This window comes from Thunnus albacares, chromosome 7, assembly GCF_914725855.1.
Source record: "Thunnus albacares chromosome 7, fThuAlb1.1, whole genome shotgun sequence".
Taxonomy (NCBI): Eukaryota; Metazoa; Chordata; class Actinopteri; order Scombriformes; family Scombridae; genus Thunnus; species Thunnus albacares.
The window spans coordinates 30,091,433-30,100,115 of NC_058112.1; the positions used below are offsets into that span (position 1 = coordinate 30,091,433).

Below are 8,683 nucleotides of genomic sequence, written 5' to 3' on the forward strand. Positions count from 1 at the left end.
GTTTCAGCTACTCGGCAGGTCGGTTGTTCCTGCATCTTGGAGACGTTGCCACAGTTCTTCCTCTGTGGATTTCGGCGTCTCAGCTGCTTCTGTCTCTTCATGTTAATCCCAGACTGACTCCATGATGTTGAGATCAGAAACCATCTGTTGCAGTACTCCTTGTTCTTGTTGTTACAGAAGATAGTCCTTTATGACTCTAGCTTGATGTTTGGGCTCATTGTCATGCTGCAGAATACATTTCGGACAAATAGTATTTGTGCAGTGCCAACTAACCTGCCAACTATAAACTTGTTCTTTTCATTTTTACAGCTCCTGAGCATTAAATTAAAATGAAATTAAAGGTCAAATCAAGGGCATCTAACCAGGAGAACGAGCAGAGCAGATCTGCATCACTTTGTGTAATAATGTCAGTCTGGGGGAAAGTTGTATTAATATTATCCAGCTCTGACTGATCACATAAAAAAAAGAGAAAAGGTGGGAAAAAAAACAGCAGGAGAACCATCAGCTTGGAAATTCCACAACATGTTTTCACATAAAAGTGTCTATTGAATTCAAAGTAGTTCAGAGACATTTTACAGCACAGATGACTGTTGTCATTCACCTGAAGCAGTAAGTGTGCATGTGAAGGGCTTTTATTTCATGTCATTGTGTGCAAGTGATGCTTTGAGTGTAGCTGTGCATGAAACATGAAAAGTGGATTAAATGTAATTAAGGAATCATTGTTACTGTTTGTAATGTGGCTTTTTCTACCTTGCATTATATACTGAACTACAGCTTTTCACTATGACTGTAAGCCGCCTGCTCCGCGAAGATTCCCACAAAAAAAAAGGATTGCTGAAAAACCAGTAGCCAGCATGTTAACGGATAATTGCATTTTATTGCAACTTGGGTGTTATTTTCATAATTTTGGTAATGATTCCTATCAGTTATGATTATATTATACTCATCAAAATAACTTAATTTAGATAGTTACAGATGCTTTGTGGCTGTACTTAAATATCACAACCCTCTGTGTCTCTAACTTTCTTTGTGATCAATCATTTTAAATGTCAATACACAGCAGCTGTCATTAAGCTGTATATTTGTTCATTTGTCAGATGATGTCATGACCATAAAATAATTTTATCTGCAGCAACTTGGTAATGACTGCTGGTTAACCAGTTGCATTTATGATCATATTTACACCACTTATGATGTCTAACAACAGTAACAGAAAAATATGTGAATGAGAACAACTATATTATGAATTCAGCTGCATAAAAACACAGTGTAGTGATCACAGAGAGCAGTAGGAGACTGAGCAAAGGTTCAAATGAGACCGTCTCCCTCCCTTCCTCCCTCTCTGTAATACCAAACACGTAAAAATAGTTTTTCTGTGTATGTGTTAAGACAAAGTCAGTAACAAATGAGATGCATAATTACAAGTGCCGATACATACAGGCATTTATATACAGTCACAAGTAAATTTCATGCTTTAGAGACTGGCGGAAGTAGACTTGGTATGTAAAGACAGCAGAGTAGGGTTACACTTCAGTGCACTTGGCAAGCAAAAGGACGATATCATCTGCAAACAGAGAATCTCCCTGATATCTCTGAGGTTGACACTTGGAGGCTTTGGCTGTTTGTTAACAGTCCAACAAAGGATTTCAAAAGATCTTACTAAATGTGGAGTAGAGACATTTATTTCGTGACTGGCATCATAAGACTTTATTTAATAGTTGGCCCAACAAAAGCTGGTGGCAGCTACATGAACAGATGAAAGAACAGATCTATTTAAATAATGTTGTTTCTGTTTCTGAATGCCCTGATTGATTTGTCACCTTCCACTGAGATAGATCAATATCTGTTTTTCAGTGAAATGTCATTGTTACAGGCTTCAGATAGTGTGCAGGATCTCTTTTGCTTTTACAGGAAGTTGTAATCATATCCAGGGTTTAAAGAAACGGTCTGGACATGTGCATGTGCTGCTCTCAGCATCTCGGCCTGCTGGAGTCTGTGCGAAAGAGTCTTTTGAGGACGAAGAGCTGCAGGTATCCAGACAGGACGATGACAACGCTTTGGGTCGCCGACCACCAGTTGACATAGTTGAGGTTGGACGTCAGGAGGTGGTGGTCCTTCCCTTTCCTCATGCGGGCGAAGTTGTAATGCCGCCACATGTGGAAGATCTGATTCTGCAGCTTCTGTACGCTTTCCTAAAGCAGACATAGTACGTACACAAGTTTAATATCACATACTGTATAACTCATAGTAACTGCAATAGTTTATAGATTATAGGTGAAATATATGTTGTCACGTTTGGAGGTAATGAAGTACAGCTAGTCTTGTCACTGCTTTATTTGTGTACTTTCCATACATTGATTTTTTGAAGGCAATATATTTAGTAGAGATGCAACCATTAGTTGATTAATTGATTAGTTGCCAACTATTAATTTAATTGCCAACTACTTTGATAATCTATTATCAAAGAAAATCTTCAAGAAAATCTCTGATTCCAGCTTTGGAAATGTGAATATTTTCTGGTGTCTTTAGTTCTCTATGACAGTAAACTGTCAGTAAAAATGTATTTTTCAAACTATTTTCCACTTTTTAAAGCTCCTTTCTGCTCAGGATGAGAAGGTAACAGTACACAGTATCACCATATACAACAAGTTAAACTTTAATGACACATTTACATTTAATGTTAGCATTCATTTACTGAATCCCAATGTCTTTCTCTCAAACCCATGCTCTCTCACCATGACTGAGAAAAAGTTATCCACACACTCATCTTCTCCAGACCTGATTATTGTAACTCATAACTCACAGGAATCATCCAAAAATTACCTTCACCTCAGTCCAAGATGTAGCAGCTCAACTAGAACTGATTTTAAAATTTCACTGACTGGCCTCTTCATACACTGCAGACCTGCTGACTCCTTATGAGGCAGAATACAGCCTCAGATCCTCTGGCAGGTCTTTACTCACTGTCCCAAACTCCAGATTAATAACAGACTAATGAATCTCAAAATTATGGAACAGCCTGCCAGAGGATCTGAGGCTCGCAGACTTTACATCTCTTCTAAAAACATGTTTATAGATGTGTTTTTTTTTGGGATGTGTCATCGTCTTTTATCTTTTTGCATTCATGGTTTTGATTTCTACATTGATCTTTTCTTTTCCTTTATTTTATTCCTGTGGGCATTATTGTATTTTGTTTTCTTTTTAAAAAATGCATTAATTAATCATATATATGTGATTTTGCTGTGTGTTTTGTTTATAAATGTGCAGACAATGTTAAGAACGTTGTAAACAATGTATTTTAGAAGTGCTATATAAATAAAGCTATTATTAGTTGTAGTAGTATTAATAATAATAATACTATAAATATACAATAATAGTTTTATAAAGGTTTTATAAAAGATAAAACTCTTTTTTTTAAATAGCCCCATTCTGTAAAACAGTTTGATGTTGGTTGAATAAAGAGCAGATTCTTCCAGTCAGTCAGTGTTTCTGAGTTACTTTTTCATATCTGGTTGTTTGTTCCTAGTGACGGGGAAACTAATCTTTCTGGAGCAAAATGAGGGAATTACGCTGAAAACGGTTAGTTAAACACTTGATAGTCAAAATGTTGACATCTGCTGGAAAATGGTTGGTGTTGCGTGTGTAAGGTGGAAGTATTGAATCCAATGTCGAGCCTGTAGAGACTGTACGTCTGTAACTCTCAGGCTGTCTATTAACTGCATTGCATGATCTGCCCAAAATCCCAGACTTTAATTAAGACAGTCACCTCAATACCAGCCAAAGTGCTGTTATTGACTTCCTCTTCTTCTTCCATCTCTCTCTCGGACTCCATGAAGCTTTCATAGATGACACCGAAGTCCACAAAAACCCTGGTGACTCCGAACTGGTTGTAGTGGTTCCCAAGACACATTCTGTAAAAACCTGCTGGGACGAAACTGCAGTTACCTCACAGATGATATATTTATACAGCAGTTCTTAGATATTTACTGAGGTGTTTCTGATTATTCTACCTGTCACTTCAGTCTGGAAGTTCATTTGACCAAGCGCTTCGCTCCTTGAAGTTATGAAGACGCCCTCTGGTGAGTGGACTGTCACAAACAGCCGGTGGTTGTTGGCCATCCCCGTTACCCACTGAACCTGAGTTCATATTAAACATGTTAAATACTTTTATATGGAAACATTCAAAGCAACAGAATACAAGCTTTGTCTGACATGTTTGGCATTGACATTACAGTTGGTGATATTCTATATTTTTCTTCTTGTCAACAAATCCCATCATCCTGCTGCAGAAATACTCACTAGAGCACCAGATGTGGATTCATCCGCCGCTGAAAATAATCCCCAACAAAAGCATTATTTCCTCCTGTTTAAGTAACGTTTGCTAAAAGCTGCAATACCCAGTCGTTTTAGATTATTGAGCCATTTCAAAAAGATTAAACTATATATTTGTGAGTGGTTTTTAAAGTCATGTCTTCAGTAGGAACCTGTGGGTGAGGAGCTGAGAGCTACAGCCAGACTGGGGAAGTCAGAGAGTGTTGAGAGACGTTAAACATGTTGTTGGTTTTGGTCTTTTCATGGGATTTGTTTACAATTTAAAAAAAAAATCATATACCATGCTCCTTAGAATGTGGCAACTATTTAAAAAAACTACATACAAAGAAATACTTAAGACAAAACAATTCTGTCAGTTCTTGTTAGCACTTTCAGTTCAGTTCAGATCTTTATTGTCCCACAAGGTCAATTTCTTCTTGCAGCAAAGCAGCATGAAAACATAAGAACTTGAAACATACAAACAATAAAAACACAATATGTTATTGTGTAGTTTTATGTTGAATATGTTGTATTTCTTTATATTATGTTGTTGTTTTTTAACATCTTTGGACCATGATGGAAGTAAGTGTTTTCCTTTTAAAGGACAGGTTCACAATTTTTCAAGTGTTTATTAAAAGATCCTCTTCAAATGTGCTTTCAGTGTAAGTGATCGAGGCGAAAATCCACAGTGTGTCCGCACAGTCATTTAGTGCAAAAATGCATTTAAAAGTTGATGTGAAGCTTATATGAGGCTTCAGCAGTCTGGGTTAGTCATATCAAGTGGATATCTGCCACATTTACAGTCTTTTTTAGCATCAAATTCCCTCTTTGTGTTTCCTCGGACAGTGTTTCCCTGTTGAGCTGCGGTGGAAGTATAGTAACAAAAAGAAGGACTTCAGCACTAAAAAGACTGTAACGTTGAAAGATATCTACTTGATTTGACTCATTTGGATGCTGAAGCTCCATATTAGCTTCAGATAAACTTTTAAATACATTTTTGCACAGAAGGAGGACTGTGGATTTTGTCCCCCATCACTTCCATTGTAAGGTCATTATGAAGGGATCTTCTAATGGTCAGTATGAACAGGAGGAATGATTGAATTTCACTTTGTTGGTAAAATCACACATCTGAACCACTCTATGGCTAAAATGAGCTATTCTTTGTTTAGAAACAATATGTATATGCTAAATGTCTTTGAAGAAGCAGCCTTTACACCACTCAGGAGTTTTTGTTTTTAAAGGAAATTGTTTTATTGGCATATAAAATTGCCCCCCACTCCTCTGATTTCACCAGGTGGGGGACATTGATATAGTTTGATGCTGTTTGTTGTAAGATTCCATGTTGGTTTTCCTCCTGTCCTCCCCAATTTTTTAGTCACCAGCTGCCACTGGTGTGGGAGTTGAATGCAGTTCATTTTTGTAGGATACAACAGAAAGGCCTATATACATACAGTACATTATATACAAACTTTGCATGAAGTTTGATGTTATTATCATTTATTTTACAATAATTATAGGTCTTATATGTATAATTCAGTAGTGGATATGAGCTATGAAGGGAAGGGAAAAATGGAGTGAGGGTGATAGTTTAGTGATAAAGTGCTGTGGAAAAATACCATCAAAACTTGGGGCTCTGTACTGCAGTTTTTCCTTTATTAGGGCCCGAGTACCTAGTGGTTTGCTCACACTCTCCATTCAAATGTATCAGTATTTTTCTGTGTCCAGCTGCTTATTGTCTCTACACACCTGACAGTACACATTTCAATCAAACTTTGACTTGGTCATGTGGGTGAAGTCTTTCCTTTTCTAAAAATAGACTTGATGAAAATTAGGAAAATAATTTGTTTTACACACAAACTCATCAAGAGTTTTCAATTTACTAATTGTAATTTAAGTGAATGGGCCCAAAACTTGCATAATTTTGATGACACAGGTATGAGCAAGACAGACATGTCTCACCCTGCAGAAAATGGTTGAGATTTGATATTTCGCCATGACAGAGGAAGTTGCTATAACTTTATTGTAAATGCTCCAGTCTGCACCAAACTTTACATGTTTGATAAGACTCCCGGCCTGAACATGCGTACATGACAATATTCTATCAGTGATGCAAACTGTCTGCATAGTGCCCCCTACGAAATTTCAGCAAAACAGCCCCAGCAGTGGGCAAAATAGTGGAGAAAGGAAGTGATGTTTATCTCCTTCTTGCACTGTCTGAAAACAGCCCGGGTCTGAAGACATCTACATGCCCATCACAGAAGCCCTTCGTTTGCACCGCGGCCCAATGCCCGTTGAACGCTGCTTGCAGTTTTAATTGAATTTTTGGCTCATTTTTATCTTCAGTCTTTTTATATTGCCTTGTGTTTCTTTTTTATCTTGTGTTAATGCATTTTTATGGCTTATGTGAAACACTTTGAATTGCCTTGTTATTGAAAGGCGCTATAAACTACATATAAACTTTCTTTTTGTGTCTAATGCTTCATCTTTATTTCCCAGGTTTGTTTTTTTGTAATCTGAAGACATATAAAGCTTAAATCTTTATTCCTCCACACACTAATGCTTCTATATGAACACTGATAACAATCACACTTTTAGAAGTCAAACTGGATCACCTTCAGCGTCGGTGTGATAAGCCCGAGAACAAAAAGCACCATTGCACTGACACATTTCTTACATTTCATGATGACATATGAAATTACAAACATATTTTTCTTTGCAGACGAGATGAAACAAAATCCTGCAGCTTCACAATGATCAGGTTGTAAAATTCAGGCTTTCTCACCATGTATGCCAGGTAGAAGCTGCCACTCTGGTGGGCAAAGTGCCAGAAACACTCCATCTCTGCAGCAGGAACCTCGATGGCAAAGTCATATTTGTCTGATCCCCTGAAGAGGCCGGCAGACGCTTCACTGAGAGAAGGCTCCGACTTTCTGGACCAGACGCTCTGAGAGCTCAACACTATAAGCAGAATGTTCACCAGCATGGCTGCAGTCTGCCTTCACCGTGAAGGAGGACACAAAGGAGCCAGCTGCTTTCTTCTGTTGATCCTCAGATATCAACTTGAGGAGAATTATTAACCACGTCTACAAATTCAAAGTCACAACGCTGTATGCTTGATAACATATCACTGTAAATATACCAAAAACATGTACTGTGTTTGTGGAAAGCAAAGACTAGACATTCATGGATAAAATCATACAAAGACAAACAGATTTCATGTAACTTATTCAGTGCTTCTTTTTGTTGTTGTTAAATGAAACCTGATTTTTCTAAATACAGTCATGCTTTTTTGAATTTTCTAAGGAATAGTTCAAAATTTGGGATAAATACACTCTCATGTTTGCACAGTAAATATGAAGCCAGCAGGCAGTTAGCTTAGCTTAGCATAAAGAGTTAGCCTGGCTCCTACCTACAGCATCTCTGAAGCTCTCCAGTAAACATGTTATATCATGTTTGTTTAATCAGTACAAAAACAAAAGTGTAAAAATGACAAGTTACAGTTTTATGGGGGTTTTGCGCTGGATTATTTCTTGGCAGTGACTTCATGCACTAACTCTTAGTAAGAGAACAAATATGCTGCCAAAGGGGCGACAGAGCTTTCTCCATAGCTGCCCCCTCCCTCTGGAACTCTCTCCCTAAACACATCAGAGACTACACCAATCTGTCCCTGTTCTAATCAAATTACTCACCTTTTTAGAACTGCTTTTAATGTTTGATTAATGATGTGTTTTATATGCTTTTAGTGTGTTGTTATTTTAAAATCATTGCAACTTATGTAAAGTATTGGCAGGTTTAAAATGTGTCCCTCTAAATGTTTAAATGTTGAGAAGACCCTTAATCCTACCGACTGGCGTACCTGCAGACCCCAGAGGTAAACTTTGTCATATTTCCTTTATTCTATCATTCCAGTTTATCATGACTTTGTCAATCAATCAATAATAGATGGAACTATTTCTTGAGTTCATGTTTGCCAGGGGTTCTAATTTAAAGTATCACACACCGTCGGTGGAGGTAGGGCATTCTGTCAGTCATGTTGAAGGAGAAAGATGCAGCAGACACAGATTTCCTCATGTGCTCTGTTTATTGAAATAAATCTAGCTCTCTAATATAGTTTAGGATGACATTAGTGTTTGTTTTTTTAGGCAACAATGGCGAGCAGATGAAGACTGGCCAGATTTGGTGTTGCTTAAGTTTTGAGACAAATTCTAAATGAGCAGAGCTCTGAGGAGAGTGATGATTCAGGGACTGATTATGAGGATCATGTTTCAGAGGCTTCTGAATAATTAAAGTTTAATTCTGAACTGCTACTCTTCATGTGTACTTATTATTTTTTACCAGAAAAAAAAAATAGTGCCATGTGTAAAAGTGTGCT

The 8,683-nt window shown here is 37.5% G+C and overlaps 1 protein-coding gene across 1 annotated transcript; it reads right to left on the reverse strand.

The window, feature by feature from the left end:
- Nucleotides 1–1,603: 1,603 nt before the first annotated feature.
- Nucleotides 1,604–7,300, reverse strand: LOC122986186 (transmembrane emp24 domain-containing protein 6-like). The gene is made up of 4 exons (XM_044357317.1): nt 7,094–7,300; nt 4,011–4,137; nt 3,767–3,921; nt 1,604–2,192 (listed from the first exon to the last, which is right to left on the reverse strand). Exons 1-4 carry the CDS (start codon nt 7,292–7,294, stop codon nt 1,971–1,973), a joined length of 705 nt encoding a protein of 234 aa, XP_044213252.1. The 5' UTR covers nt 7,295–7,300; the 3' UTR covers nt 1,604–1,970.
- Nucleotides 7,301–8,683: the final 1,383 nt, after the last annotated feature.